The following is a 16942-nucleotide window of genomic DNA, read 5'->3' on the forward strand; positions in this document are numbered from 1 at the left end:
ATTTAAGCAAAAGCTGCTGATTTGAGAAATTACAAGTATGAAGACATGAGGCAGATTTAGATAAACATTTCAGTCACTTATAATGAATGCATGCACAACACATTTGAAATGGTTTAGAGAAATGGCTGATGAAATTTAAATGAGATTAGATCAGCTCACGCTGGTGGTCCTCACCTGTTCTGGGCCGTCTGGAGTGGTTGATCATATTCAACGTATCCTTCAATAACCCGCAGTCCATCTGCCCCCAGCATATGGGCCCAGGGGGACTCCTGTTACCACACTCCTCCAATGTTACACAAGAGCAATTAGTTAGTCCAATTGTGTGCAAAAGTAGTTAACAACTGAAAGCTTTCGGGTTTTCTTTTTTTAGTGGTTGAAATATATACATGGCGACATTTGGTGAGAAACATTATACTTTATAAATGTTGTGGCAGAACTAATAGACAAGGTTCCCACACTTTTAGGCCATGACTTTCCCAATACTTTTCTAGTCTGTCATTATACTGGAGGGACATGTCTCCCCTACTTCTTGTGAAATAATCACTTTAGAAATAAAACATTATACCCGGCCACATGGTCTTTAAGACCAAGAAATAGTCTTTACAGTCGCTTTGGGCTGCATGAACATGCAACCAGTAAGTGGTAATCTGCTATGGGTAGCACTCACTTACTTTCAGTTGGGACTACATCAACTAATTAATATTCATGAACCAAGCTGATAAGGTATTCAATCTGTATTTAAAAAGAAGTTATAATAATTTTATGGATATTGCACTTGCAAAGTGAAATTTATAACAATTTTTTTTTTTTTATCTGAACAAATAGAAAACATTTTAACACTGAAATAAGATTCTTTGCATTAAGAGTGCATCATAAGCAAACTATCACGAACCAATAATACACCACATTTTTTGACATTTATTAATCTAGGTTAGTGTTAATTTATTCACTGTTAATTATGTTCATTAATTTATGCCTACTGAAATGCTAAAAAATATTTACTATTAAAATTGTCTTTTACTTTGTTTAAGATTTTATTTATTTCTATGTATTATCCAGCCCTAGAAATCTCATTGTCTATGTTCATTTCCAGTTTTTCCATGATTGTGAGAAGCCTGAATAGAATGCAAGAGACTCTGAAACAAAGACATCAGGGCTAAATAATGATACCTACATCCTCATATTGGCCTCTTCCCTTATTTTTAAGTTTCCCTGAATAAATCCCCATGAAACTGATGTGCCCACCCATCCACCCCTATCTGTATACAGGCCTCCTCTTCCACCTCACTGGTATGAAACAATGTCTACATTCACACAATGTACAGGGGGGTCGAGGCATACAGTGTGTGTATGTGTGAAGGGAAGCCACCATGCAGCAGTTTCAGCGAGGTCAAGTCTTCCTGGCCTCTGGTTCAGCTTTGGTTCCAGGTCTGCTGCGCTGGACCAAAACTCCCCACCTGTGTTTGTCATTTCTGTCAGCAGCCCCTGAGGCATGGCGTCTGGAATGTGCCACCACGCCCCTTGTTTCTTCGGGTCAGTTTGGGTCTGTATACTTATTCTCCAATCTTGGGGCCACGGGAGGCTTGTCTGCTTGAGGGTACAGAGGGAGAAAAATTAACCAGAACCACAAGTTAAGAGACCAACACGAAGAAAAAAAAAGAATCTGAAACCTGCAGTCCTTTTTTTTAGGTTCCACCTTGGTGGATAAACACAGTGCTCACATCACTAACATCCCTGTCACTGCCAAGGACAAAACTCTCATGAGAAACAAGCTAGGACATTTGGAAGAGAATAGAGCGAGACTGTTTGCTAATAAGGGTGTGTTAGCCAGATTTTACAATTCTGCTTTCCCCTCCATTATCTTTATCTGAAAAGGACAAAGGTGTACATAGAATCTTCAAAGCACAGTACAGCTCTTAATGTGGAGTTTGTCAAGGCCAAACTGGATCAGAGACATCAATAATGGCAGTGTTTTAAACCAAAGACAAATCTTTTCATGAACTGAGGCATAATGCAGTTGCCACTCAAATAGAGGACAAAGAGTGCTATAAACTATGTTAGCCTCAAACTGCGTTTAACCTTCCCACAGACAAGTTTAACGTGCAACTGAAAAAGAGATTGTTCAAACATTGTTGTTATGTCAGATATATCATCATCTGAATCCACAGCTGTTTATTGTGTTAACAGGTAGATCAGGTAGCATCTTTATTTGCTTACGAGGAGGGAGAGGCACAGAAACGTATGTGAACTGAGAAAATACTTTGTTTACCAAGGATTGGGAATTCAGAACAAGTAATTATTCAAAACTGGTTTTATTTGTTTAAATACTGAACGCAAATGATTTTCCTAATGTCAATGGAGATATAAAGCAACATATTGATATATAAATTTACAATTATGAGATTAAGATAAATTCACAGTGTGTGGTATTTATGGCTAAATCCCAGTTTCAAGAAATTGTCACAGTTTGTAAGCATAAAGTTGCAATTATGGGAAATACAATCAAACCTCTTTTTTATCTTTTATCTTTTTTTTTTTTTGCTGTCTTGGGAATTTAGAGGTTTTTAGAATAGAGGGTTTGTATCTTTGATCAAAATATGGTCTGTGGAGAACTGCTTTAAAAGATGTTCTCACTTTGTTTTACAAAATTAATAAATATGACAAAAATCCAACATCACCATTCTAAAAGCCCATTACATTTCCAGAGGGGACCATGAGGTTCGAAAATATCGCGAAACATGGTTACGGTATGCCTACATTTTTAAACGGCCCCACTCACTCAACAGAAATCCCTTATTCCTGTACTTAGCGCTCGCTGAGAGGCTTTGTCTTATTAATACATCCTGACCCGCGGATGCATTTCAGATTTTCAGATTTGCGAACCGAACACGGTGATGGCTCACGGAGTCACGTGACACAGCTTTACACCCCATTGTGACCTCTGGTAGAAGGTGAGATATAAGGCTTACATTTAATACCTGAATGTGAGCAAATCTTGGTAAGTGGTCTGCCTTAAGTTTGTTTACATCCACAGACCACAGTATCAACCAGTATCACATCCAGGTCCATAACCACCATTGATGGAGACACAGTATAATAAAGAAAGAATAAGTGATTACATCATCATTCTATGGGTTGTTTGCATGAATATGAGTGCTTATTACATGGATGGACACATTTAACTTATTATGCACAAATCGCTGTTACTTGCTGTAGGCCTATTGCTTTTTTTAGATGTACTTACCAAATCAAGATCAATGACTTCTGCTTAGATGAAAGACAAAAGACTTGGGTGTACACACATTTCACACTCACACTGGCCTTTGTGTGCGTATATCTTTACAGACATACAGCAGACTATCATCTAGGGCCACTTTGCAGGGATTAGTGATAATTCCCATTTCGTCTAGTGATCCTCTTCCAGTCAGTCAGTAATTCCTAGGTCCCGGGGTTTTGGGCCCAATAATCACTTTTATGATGTGTTTCCAAACGTAAGATGGATGACAGACGGGTACTTGCATCTAGCAGTCTGGTAAGATACAGACAGCCTCTTAATAATTTCGAGATGGTTCTCAATGAGTTACTCATTTGGCCCTCATTGGACTACATATGAAAAATAAGACACTTTTGTAATCAGCTTAACTTGAGCTCTCTATACCAAATTTCCATATTGTAGGCTACTATCTGTTCTAAATAGTATATCAGATTAGAATTAGTATGTCCCAAATCATAATATGCTGATAATTGGAATGAGCTTATAGTCTTGTTTGACCTAGAAAAATAATCCCAAATAATATAATAAATATAAAATAATAAAAATTGTCCTAAATAATAATTTGATAGACATTTAGGCAACAGGTATTAACTATATTCATGTATAGTTTTATTATATAGCATACTAAGTTTGTAGTAATTAAGATTTGTGTGTGTTTTTGTTATGTTAACCAAGGCTACATGTATTTGATAGAACATTGTGAAATATTATTACAATTTAAAGAACCTTTTTCTTTTTGAATATATTTTTTAAAAATATGATCAATTTAATGCATCCTTGCTGAATGAAAAATTCTCTGTTAAATCTTACTTACCTCAAACTGTTTTTAACATTGCTAATATTAAGAAATGTTTCTTGCGCACCAAATCAGCATATTAGAATGTGTGAAGGAGACTGGAGTAATGATCCTGAAAATCCAGCTTTTAAAATATAATCAGATTGTAAAGTTCTTTTAAATTGTAATAATCCTTCAGAATATTAGTTTTTACTGTCTATTTGATCAAACAAATGCAGCCTTGGTGAGCATAAAATATTTAGTTAAAAATTAACAATCACAACAATTATTACATATATTCTTACACATGTAGTTTATAATCTGCAGTTGCTTATTTTGTTTGTGACAATGACAGATTGCTGTAGATTCACTTAGATTAGTAGCCGTAATGATTTATTGTATTCTCATATAATCACTTATAAGTAAATATGACCTTTGACCTGCTCTTTGACATCACATTAACCTTTTGAGTTTCTCCTAACTAACCCCCCCCCACAATCGACCAGACCGCACATGGGACACTTGTGTGTAGGGCATCTCTGTAGTCATACTTCATTCTGGACAGCATCTATCTTTTCACCCTTCAAGATAACAAGTGACATGGAACAAAAGTTGAGTCTGAACACATGAAAAAAAAAATCACAAGTCTATCAGCTCTTTATTTAATCTTTTCTTCTTAGTGCTATTGACATCCTTTAAAAAATGAACAAACAAACAAAAAAATATTTCTTTTAAAATGTAGATGATGACTGAAATAACATTTAAATTGACAGATATAACAATGAATTTAGTAAGGGATCCACCTCTGAATTCCTTCTTTTCCATTTATCTCTTTGATGGCACATGAGTGCAGTGCCATCACGTAGAGTAAACAAATGCGCACATGGGCGCGCACACACACACACACACACACACACACACACACACACACACACACACGCACACACGCACACACACACACATCAGCAAACATACTTCATCTTTCTCAGTACTGAATATACAAATATTATATTATCCTGCTTAATTCCTTAATTCTCAAAAATCAAGTCCTCAAGTGTTCTTAGCAGGTCATTCTGGCCACTCCAAACTCCAAGGTGACCACGGTTGGCTCATTCTTGGGACCGAAGGACCCTGGCAGATCTCCATAACCATTCTCTGTGGCACTGCTGCCCTCTACAGTCCGTTCTCCTCCAGTACTGGCCGGAGGATCCTCCAGAGCCTCCTCTCCAAACACCTCCTCGTCTTCCTCCTGCTGTACTTCCTTCCGACTGAGAAGAGGAGCTCCCAGAATGAGGGACCGAGGCCGGGGAGGGAGACTGCGCTCGGTTGGGGGTGTTTTGGGCTTCAGTGGAGACGTGCTCACCCCGAACTTCTGCAGCTTCTGTGGAAACACAGAGAAACAGGAGAGTGAAGAATGAGGGGGGTAAAACTCCTTTATAATAATAATAACATTGTTATTTATATTATATATAATTAATATTATACATTATTACAATTATTATATTATTACTGTTGCTGTAATAATAAGTAAACAATTAAATTATTATTACTTTTAAAATAATAATAACATTGTTATTTATATTATATATTATTGTTATTAAAAAATATTTCATTAATTATTACAATTATTATATTATTATTGTTTCAGTAATACTAAATTAAACATAATGAAATAATTATTACTTTTATAATACCAAAAACATTGTTATTTATATTATATATTATTAATATTATATATTATTAATATAAATGTAATATTTTTTTTAAATTAATATATGATTATTGTCTAACCATTATAATTAAATTAAAATAAACAGTACAACACTTAATATATTAAACAATTATTATTAATAATTAGTATTATACATTATAATACGTTTTATAATTCTTTATTCTATAATTCTTCATGAGATCATTTAATGGTTTAATTCATTTTTATATTAATTAAATTTTATGAATTAAACAGCTCATAAGCATACTTTATCATTAGAAAAAACGGAACGTGTAAGTGTTATGCAATAATTAAAGACATTTCGCCCTACATAGCACCTTTTTGCCTTTATAGAAAATAGAGCCTTTTCTTCTAAGAGATGTTAAGATGTTAAGACAATATAACATGTTACTTCACTCTGTACAACAACTGTACTTCACTCATTTTTATCCTTCAGAGGAAACTTAGTGGTAATTGCAACACACAAATCCATGACGACTACTTTTTCATGGGAAGCGAGCGTTCAAGGCTTAATTTTTATCCGGTAACCAAATTCCTGAGGTAAACTCACAGTCTTCAGGGCTTGCACTGTGGCCTCAAGCTCTCGGTTGTTTTCCTTCAAGGTGAGGACTTGTTTGAGAATGGACTGCCGAGGGTGCATGGAACGGTCATACTGATGGTACATGTTTCTCCAGAACCTGCAAAACAAACCGGTTACTGATTAAACCGTTGCAGAGTCTAAATAAAGGAGGAGTCTTTAATAAAGAGAAGTGGTTAGTCATTTGTACTTGAAGTGGTAGGCTTGGGTGGATGGCTCCAAAACCGGGTGTGATTCTGCAAAGCTCGGGCTGTACAGTGGGTTCAAGTAGAGCTGCTTTTCATTTAGCAGGTGAGCCCATAATGAATATGTCCTCTCCTTCAACCTTTAATGATAGACAAATGCATTAAGGGCTTTGAGATGACGGGAAGGAAAGGAATTCAGGTGTGTTTGACTCACTGAAGGTCCTCTCTCTGTCGTTGGTTGTTGCCCAGGAAGTTGCCAAACTGGCAGGAATGGATGTGCTCGTGGATCTGAATGAGGAACCACTCACTGAACTCGAAAGCCTGAGGAAACTGTTCAGTCAGCTGCCATACGCACTCCAGGAACTGCGTGAATATGGGCGACACCTCTTTAGGGTCGATGTACAATTGATCGCACCTACGGGGAAACGGAAGGCAAGGTTATTCTTATTTCAGACTCTTCAAGCAACTAAAGTCAAGAACCAAACTAAGAATCATGCTAACCTGTCTGCAAACTTATGTCCAAAGGAAATCCAGTCTTTTTCAATAAGTACCTGAGAACAAGAGGAAGATATATTAGAAGGTGAAAAAAGACGAACGATAATGTCAGCTTGAACACACAAAAGGCTCCTACCATGAAACCTTTAATGGTACGATAGTTCGGATCCATCAATAGAGAGCCTAGAGCGCAGACCTGAGCCGTCCGATCCCATCCATCAGAGCAGTGCACTAGGACACTAGCGCCTTCCACAGTCACAGCCTGGTATAACACAACATTTATGACAAATCTGCTGACAAATCCTATTATTAGGCGCATATTCAAGTGTTCGTGCGGAGCATGGAAGCTAAAGTATTAGTGTGCTTACTGCATGACATGGAAAAAAACTTAAAACAGGCAACTCCTTCATTTATGCTCATACGCATAAGAGTAATACGTCATTAGAAAGTGTAAAGGACAATTACTTTTATTTCTGTAAACTCCTAATAACAACAAAATGTAAAATAAACAAAACAAACAGGGTGCACTTTCTGCCGTCTCGTTCTCTGTGAACTAGATCACGTCACAAAAATGACCCGAAACTCATGGTACTTGCCTCACAGACATGAGAAAATCTACAGAAAGCTTGAAATGTCTACTTTTAAACAAATACTGTAATTCGTATGAAAGGTGCAGTTCTCTCTAAAGACGCGTTCACTATACAGCAGAGATGAGTCAGCATCGTCAACTTCAGAAAACTCCGAAAACTAAAGTTTATTTACAACAAATTAAAATGTCTCCTTGCTATTTTTTCCAACACATTCATAATCATTACTTTTCCCAGTGCTTTGCGGCAAGCTTTATGTGTGTGCTTGAGCGCAAAATAGGCCCATTAGGGTTTAGTATAAAAATGTAAGTAATTAAATTAATAGAAACGTGCGATTAGTCGACTAATGGAATAAATTAACGACTACTAGTTGATTAGAAAAATCTTTAGTCAAGGGCAGCCCTAATGAATACTGAAGAACCAGCAGCAAAATACCACATAAAAAGAGTTTTACCTTGGCAAGGAATATTGCTGCATCCATTATGGCTTTGATATGACGCAACCATCCACTGTTTTCCAGTCCGACCAGATAATCTGGCATTGAAAGGGAGCGCGTTCCCACCACTATGAAAGATACAAATAACAGAGATGTTGACGATCCACAAAATGAGATGAGGATGAACCAAAAATTCATACTTCAGCATCTCAGACCTTCCAGAAGCTTCTGCAAACTTCCCCTCATCACATGGATGTTCTCAATGCCCACAAACTGGAAGCGGATATTAGAGTAGTTGTCTTCATTCTCATAGCCTTTCCCTGCCGCACGATTCGCCAATGCGTTTAACTACGAAAAAAAAAAAAAAACAGTGCTTAAGGAACCTGTTATCATCAAGGAACTGGCTTGAAGAACAATAAAACTCCATGACGTTCTACCTTAGGCCGTGTGTCCATCACGTATATATATCGGCTGTTGTGATTGGCCTTGCTGATGGCCTGAAGCATGTGCTCGTCCTCCAAACAGCGAGCGCTGAAGCCGGAGAGAGGCTGACTGCACCGACACACTGCCGCCTGGAGACATGACACAAACAAATATAAATGTTCACCATCCTGGAGAACAATATAAAAGCAGAGTAAATAAGTTTACAAAGCCAGTGCAGATGCTGGGAAGAAGCCACTGGCATACAGCCCTGATTTGCCAGTAAAACTACTGTTTAACTTAATCAGAAGCCTCTGTGTGCCGACAAGCCATTACCCGTTTACCATCTCATTCCTCTTATCTAACACAGCAGAAGCAACTAATGGTCATTACAATGTCAACAGAGACTATTTTCTTAATGATTGACAAAGGCCTAATATTCTTCATATATCAGCCACTGGCTTCCTTTTCTCATTAGTAGAGAATAAACCATTCTTACCTTCTTCTCCTGGTAGAAGTATGTAAGAACAGGAAAACGGCCTTTGCTTCTGAACTTGGAGCTTCCGACTATAATGGGTTTACTGGCCGTAATGGGTACGTATAAGTCTCTTGGATATGTCTTACACACCTAAGCACAGAATGTATAGTCAGACACATTTACAATACACAAAAGAAACAATTACTGCATTTTAAACACTGAAGTACCAGTCAAAACTATGGGCACACTTCATTGAATTTATGTTTCTCTTGATCTAAAGACTTATGCTTAAATGCTTAGTTAGTTCAAAAGTGTTATTTTAGTATTGTTTATATACTTAATTCAGTATTTATTCATATTTTGAAAAAGATTTTATTTTTTATATTTCTGTTTAGCTTTAATTTATTTAATTTTTATTTCAGTTTTGGTTTTTGCTATTTTAGTAGTGTCTTAAGACTTTTCGTACCATGAATGAATCACTGAATCATTCACTCAAACGATTTGTTAATAAACAGAGCCATTCCACGACTAAAGCACATCAGATTCATTTACAAATAAAACGCTACTAACTCATATTGGCTTGGCCTGGGGTTTGTTTATCTGACTAAATCCTAGTTTTATTCCAACTACATTACTGTAATACTAGTCTTGAAGGACACTACGCTCTAATTTAGGTTGCTTGACAGACTCACGGGAACCAAGTATAGATCAAACACATCCTGAATCAGATTCAACAATGCTGGTTTAAAGAACTAGAAAGTGACGTTGAATTGTTTCACAAATTAACTCTCACATCAAACCTTGTACTCCCTGTTAACATCGGTCATTTGCCACTGGTCACATGGCACACCCATCCGTTCAAACTCAGCTGCGAGGTCTATGAGTTGCCAGCCCTCCTCTCTCTGTTGGTCATTCTGCTTTGGGTTGTAGGAGAACGCGTACAGCTCATCATATGACACTGGAGTACAAAAAAAAAGATTCAACTTAAAACTTTACAAAAGGTGAAAATGAAAGTCATACTATTCAGGAGACCATCTGGAGTTCGTACTGATGCGCACATGTTGACCTCGAGCATGACCACCATACCTGTCATCCGGTCACTGAACAGAGGGTGACCAGGACTTAATGGTCTCCTCTCAGGAAACTCTTTCAATATGCAGTCTATTTATTTTTGATGAGGGCAGACATGTGAGTTTACCCACCTGGTCTCAGTAGCCTGAGCAGAGAGCTGTAGATGTCATGGCAGTCACGCTCTCTAGGAATCACAAAGTGGACAAGACGGAAGTTCCGGCACTGAATGAGGAGCGGGCAGCCACTGGTTGTGAGCGACAGTTTCTCCACGGAGGCGATGTGATGGTGCAGGATCTGAACACACAAAAGGTGCGTTTAAGTAAGGTCGGAAAGATCGTATTTATGAGTTGAACGCACATAAACGTCACCACAAAGTCGTAATTATGAGTAGGAAGCTCAGGATTTTCTTTAAGCCCAGAGTTTACGAGTTGAGGGCGTATCAGTGAGAAATGTGGATACTTGGGTATTTAGAAGTGACATTGTCAGGCTTTTTTATTTACAACAAAACATGCTAACTGGTAAATATAATAACATTGTAATATAATATGCAACACAGTTAATAGTGGCTTAATTAATTAATTAAAAACAAAAAAAGCAAAACACGTGACCCGATGCACATTCTTTGTTCTTCTAGAAGTAGAGTATAAAAACCTTGATCTATTTTGGTGTAGTTAATCAAGAGAAGGTACATCGCCATCTTTCTCCAATGAAAGTGTTTTGAACGCACCTGTCGTCGTAAACATGACTTCCCAAATCATTACCAACTTTCCAGGAGGACTTGAACTTATCAATACATGCTAAATGCATTTAAAAAAATTCAACTATAGAGAAAGGATTTGGACAGTTAAGCTACATTAAAAAAATATTAAACACCATTGCATTAATTACAGCACTTTTCATGTAAAGTAGGCATGTATTGATAATTCTGGCCGATATCATTTTTAAAACTGATAAATTGCATTCAATATTAAAATTCAATACTATTTTGTCTAAATAAATAAAAACTAAAATAAATCCATTTAAATGCTACATGTGAATTTAGACATCAAAACATTATAATACACAGTATATGAAAAATTGAGTCTTTACTAAAGACTTTAACAGTGTAATTAAAGAGTGAATTAAACTCTTCTGTTTTTAAGGTTACACTTTATTTTAAGGTGCCATTGTTGCAGTTTATTTATATATTTAAGTACTGAGTAATATTAAGCAACTATATGTACTTACTATAGGGATAGGGTAGGATTAGGATTTGGTTGAGGGTTAGTTGCATGTAATTATGCATAATTGAATGTTACTACTATGGTAAGTACATGTAACATATGTAACAAGGACACTGTAAAATAAAGAGTTACCGTTTTAAAATATTAAAGGAATAGTTCACTTAAAAATTATTTACTCACCCTCAAATTGTTTAATCCAAACCTGTATACATTTCTTTCTTCTGCTGAACACAAAGGAAGATATTTTGAAGAATTTCGGTAACCAAACTATGGAAGTCAACTGTTTGATTTCTGACATTCTTCAAAATATCTTCTTTTGTGTTTCATACAGGTTTGAAACAACTTGAGGTGAGTAAATGATGACAGAAGAATTTTCATTTTTTCAACACTTTGAGTGTTAGATGAAGGCAAAGGCAATCTAAATGTAAAAATAGATTAATGAGCATACAAAATTATGATATAAAATATTGTTTAATGCAGATAATTTTAAAATGTCAAATATCGCCTGATAACAAATATATTGTGCAAAACATTTTTACAGAAATAAGCTTGTTATGATTAAAATGACAAAACATTCATATATTCACTGTTTAAAATGAAAAAGTATTTGTGGTTGTCAAACACCAGGGAACGTGTTATTGTGATGAACTATCTAAATACTGCATTACTACATCAACTAATCTCAAAAATGGTCTGGATCCTTTTTTTTTTTTTAACATGTTGAAACATCCTTTTTATTCTTCTTCCTCTTCTGCTGTTCCTCTATCGTTAAGACGAATGTAATGTGCATGACCAGGAGAATTCACTGCACACACGATTACCATATTCAACTAACTACACAGCAGTTCGGAAGGTCAAAATCAAGGTCAAAAGCATTTCCATTTGCACCGTGACTCAGGGTGCTGTTGTCATTGATCACTGAAGTGTGTTATATAATGCATAATGCATAAGGACCAGAAGGCAGTACTACAAACAGACAGAGAGACGTTTTGTCAGAGCTAGTCTTGAGAATGAAGAAGCAACACATGAGGATGCAGACTGTCATGTAAACATCTGTTACTCCAACCAGTCAGCTAGTTTTTAAAAAGTCCTGGAACAAAGTCTCTAAAAATGTGCTACTGAGGCCAGATCTCATCTGCTCGTAAACTTAAATGAGATCAAGGATGCCCCTGTAAACACGGGCTAAAACTGCTTGTATAAACAGAATTTAATATATACCTAATTATGCATTGCGTATATAACCTCAAACAATTTGTACTATAGTTTTCTGGAAAAAAAGTCTGCATTATTCGATTAAAAAACAAAACAATAAAAACGTTACAATTTACGTGTCTATTTTCATATATTTTTTTTAATGTAATTTATTCCTGTGATGGCAAAGCTGAAGAAATCAGAAATCTTTCTAATACTGATTTGGAGCTCAATAAACATTTCTTATTATTATTTTCATAAACAGTTGTGCTACTTAATATTTTTGTGGAAACCCTAATACATTTATTTAATTAAGAAATTGATTTATTTAAGAAAAATTATAATCATACTGACACCACACATGCTGTCTGTTTATATATATATATATATACACACACGCACACACACACGAGTGCAGTCAAATAAATTCATCGCATCTAACATAAGTTTTTGTTTACATAATATATGCGTGTGTGTGTGTGTGTGAGACAGTGTGTGTGTATATGTATACACTGTACATACACAGACACACGCATATATATAATATATATAAATATAATATATACACACATATATATTAAATAAACACAAACATTTACGTTAGGTGCGATTAATCGATTTCACGCACATATTATATGAGTTGTTATATACACACACATACAAATATATTACCGGTATTTATATATATATATATATAATACATTTTAAATTAAGTTAAGTAATCCAATGCTTGCCTGAACAATTGCTAGCGTATTCTATTCTGTGTTGATATGCAGTTACTAGTTTGTTATGGGTGGTTGGTTACTTACTGGCCCAAATCAAAAGAACCTTCTCAAAGTCTTGCAGGTAATCTATGGGACTGTTTCACAAGTTTTATCATCATTCAGGCAAAAATCGTAAGTTCAATCAATTAGATAACTAATAGCCTAAAAGCAATAACCTCTCAAGAGTGTATTATAATAATAAACTTTGTTTGTCAGTGTTAGCACCTGCTCCGACCTGCGTCCCGTCCGGAGAAGATGGTGAGATACGGATATTCATCTTGCGATACACGCTCACACACTGAGAAAGACAGATCAGTGGCTCAGACTCAGTGGCAGATCACGTCTTGAGCTATGTGGGTCATTGGTATTCATGTCCTCTCCTGGCCTCCCCTACACTCTCGTATTCGCTTGGCCTTAAGGGCGAGTTTAGCCCACAGGTTTCCACAGCAACAATGCCTACCGCCAACATGAAGAACTAGTAACCTCATTCCCATGATCTAATTCACTATTATCCTGTACACAAAAAGAGTGGCTTAGTTGTACTATACACCCAAGCTAAACCCTGCCGGACACACAGGAATTCTTTATCACATCATGACAGATCGTTTAGAGACGGTTAAGGGTGGCTGTTCATACCCATATCTCCTGGGCACTGGCCGAATTACTCTCCACGAAGATCAGATGTGTGGCAGTCAGATGCAGGGTTCCTGTGACAGACTTGTTGCTAAAGCGATCCAGCAGCTTCACTTGTTCTACCTGTGGAAGAAAGAAAAACAGTTAACTTTTTGAATTCTTTGAGATTAACTGTGAAAGAGTGAAGTCAAAATATCTTCCACCATGTAAATCATGAGCAATTTAGGCATACTCCAAAATGAATGGCAGGACCAAGCAGAATCCACTGATGTTTATCACATTTTCTGCATATTTAATTTTAGGGACAACATGGCAAAATCTGTTAAACTGAGCCAGCTTGTAGCTTAAAGTATAATAAAATTACGAAAATGCAAAGAGTGGGGAATTTGTGTTCATGTGTGTCGCATTATATATATATATATATATATCACATAATTTTTAAGCTGATAAACCATCAGTACAACAGACTCCTAGTCATTACAGTTAAAGGGTTAGATCACCCAAAAATTCAGTAAATTCTGTCAAGACTTTTAAAGCATGAAAGTGGAAGGACATAAAGCTCTCCGATTTCATCAAAAAGATCTTCATTTGTGTTCAGAAGATGACCAGTCTTACAGGTTTGGAACGACATGACATGAGAGTGAGTAATTAATGAATCTAAATAATTTTCTTTTTTGGGTGAACTAGCTACCCCTCTAAATAACTTTGTATTATGTTAACATCACACTAACTGGATATTAACAATATCCTCTTGGCCGAAATCATACACAAATCATACAATCAAATCTACCACGTATTTTGACATACAGTAAGACAGGAAACATGATTAGAGAATCCATTTAGTAAAAATTAAAAATAATAAAATGCCTGCTGAGACACTGAACACAGACATCAATAGACATCCATTCATATTATCTAAAACTACTGTTTATTACAATTAGGTCTGGCTGTTTCCCGGCAACTGGTCTGCAGCTAAGCAACACACTTTCTGTGATTGCAATAAAATCTGCAGACATCACAAAACAAACAGCGAGTGAGATTTTTAAGAGGAATTTGACAAAAGTGTAGAAACTTTAAACAGTTGTTTATACTGTAGTTCAGATATCAAACGCAAAAATCAGACATATTCTACATGAGTGGGATGAGATAACTTTACAGACAGAGATATACAGTATCAGTCAAAAGTTTGGAAACATTGCTATTTTTAACGTTTTTGAAAGAAATCTCTTGTGCTCATCAAGCCTGCATTTATTTGATCAAAAACACAGAAAAAAACATTTTAAAATAATGTTTTTCAATTTTGAATATACTTTAAAAATATTCATTTATTTCTGTGACGCAAAGCTGAATTTTCAGCATCATTACTCCAGTCTTCCAGAATTTATTCTAATTTGCGGATTTATTATTAATGTCGGAAACAGGTGTGTTGCTTATTATGTTTTTTTTTTTTTTATAACCTGTGATACTTTTACAGGATTCTTTGCTGTACTTTTTATTCATCATTTATTTGAAATAGAATATTTTGTAACAATATACACTATAATTTTTTTCTTTCTTTTTTGAAAGAAATTAATACTTCTATTCTGCAAGGATATGTTAAATTGATAAAAAAGGTGATAAATATATTATATATATATATATATATATATATATATATATGGAAAAGGAGAAAAAGATACAGTTCAGTAAACTGACACTAAAGTTACTGTAGTACTAAAGTGATACATTTGGTCACAACAACAAAAAAGACAATAGAGTTACAAAGAAAGCTGTTTTGGGAGCATACAAATGCAGAATCAGCCTCTAAGGCCTAAAGCTGTCAGGACAATCCAGTTCTGCACAGCTTTTGAAATCTGTCAAAATGGCCACATAGGCAAAGAACATCCACATACGGATCACCGGTAACATTGTTAGATTCAAGTGCATTCGTCTCAAATAAGGCCAGAAGATATAAATGACCAGAAACACTGATGAGAGCCGCGCGGCATATTTATATAATGAAACCACGTTTAGATACATAGATACATAAATTCAATGACATTTAACAAGTGTTTGTGACTTTGAAATCATGACTGATTCTGCCATACCAGGACAGATCTCGCAGAATTCTTGTATTTAGTCAATTCTACCTTTGGTGTGCGGATGTGCTCCATGATGCCGCTGTTTTTCGCCTGGTCAGCACAAGGAATGGATGACAATATCCAAAATAGCTGCGTTCACACATCGGATGAATGAGTGAAGAATAAATCCTTTACGTTTGAAGCCACGTTCAAAACATCTCTTCAACTAGCAGCTAACAGTTTCTGCTGCTCTACTCAGCACTTCCTTCATGGGGCGTGTCTGTGTGAAAAACAGACGGGTGCATTCTGGGAAATGTAGTTTTATAACCTCTATGTAAGGTCAACAAGTTACCATTTATCCTTATAATTAGAGAAAGGGGTTTCAATCTTTTAGATGCCACCTACCCCCAAAATAAAAGTACCCCCTAAAATTTGTTAAGGAGCTATATATTTTAATGTATAATTTATACTCTGAAATATTTATATTATAAATCATTTTTTTCTATTAACTACTAATTTTACTACTGTTAGATTTATTTTTGTTTATTTTATATTTTTTTCCTTTAAACGTTTGTTTACTTAATATTTGTATTGTATTTTTGTTTAATTTTTAATTAATTGTTTATTTAGCTTTAGCTTTATTTAATACTTTAAAAAAATATATACTTTTCCACTAACCACCTTGGATCCCAAATTCCTTGTATTATATCTAGAATTCCCTCCATTTGATTTATCCATATATATATATATATTTTTTTTTATTCATTAAAAAGATTAGCGACACTGTCATGATTTGGGTGAATCACTGAATCATTCACTCGAATTATTCTTTAACCATTTTTTCCCCTCACCATCAGCAACAAAGCAGATTTATTGTTTTCATTAATTTCTGTTAGATTCTGTGAATATTTTAATTGCTTTTTGCATGTTGTGTTGTGCTATTTGTGTAATCATAATTCTTGCACAAGGTTCATTTAAAAGATTAATTCGCGAATGCAACATCACTAAAATATCATCAGGACTAAAAAGTATTTTGACATT

At 35.5% G+C, this 16942-nt stretch overlaps 1 protein-coding gene across 1 annotated transcript; it reads right to left on the bottom strand.

Annotated features, from left to right (window-relative positions):
- Positions 1-4695: 4695 nt before the first annotated feature.
- On the bottom strand, positions 4696-16232 carry mtmr6 (myotubularin related protein 6). Its single transcript, XM_079601094.1, has 14 exons — positions 15971-16232; positions 13845-13964; positions 10162-10324; positions 9760-9917; positions 8981-9109; positions 8499-8633; positions 8277-8409; positions 8080-8189; positions 7175-7300; positions 7045-7094; positions 6758-6958; positions 6549-6683; positions 6332-6458; positions 4696-5430 (listed from the first exon to the last, which is right to left on the bottom strand). The coding sequence occupies exons 1-14, from the start codon at positions 15992-15994 to the stop codon at positions 5110-5112; spliced, it is 1932 nt and encodes a 643-aa protein (XP_079457220.1). The 5' UTR covers positions 15995-16232; the 3' UTR covers positions 4696-5109.
- Positions 16233-16942: the final 710 nt, after the last annotated feature.

Source organism: Phoxinus phoxinus (assembly GCF_949152265.1).
Source record: "Phoxinus phoxinus genome assembly, chromosome: 24".
NCBI lineage: Eukaryota > Metazoa > Chordata > Actinopteri > Cypriniformes > Leuciscidae > Phoxinus > Phoxinus phoxinus.

Bases quoted from the DNA above. Each gene is read 5' to 3' on its own strand.
- mtmr6 (XM_079601094.1), bottom strand. From the start codon at position 15,994: ATGGAGCACATCCGCACACCAAAG. The intron at 9,918-10,161 runs GTGGGTAAACTC...TTTGTACTCCAG, and splicing joins GCTCAGGCTACTGAGACCAG to TGTCATATGATGAGCTGTAC. The intron at 6,459-6,548 runs GTACAAATGACT...TTTGTTTTGCAG, and splicing joins ACCCAAGCCTACCACTTCAA to GTTCTGGAGAAACATGTACC.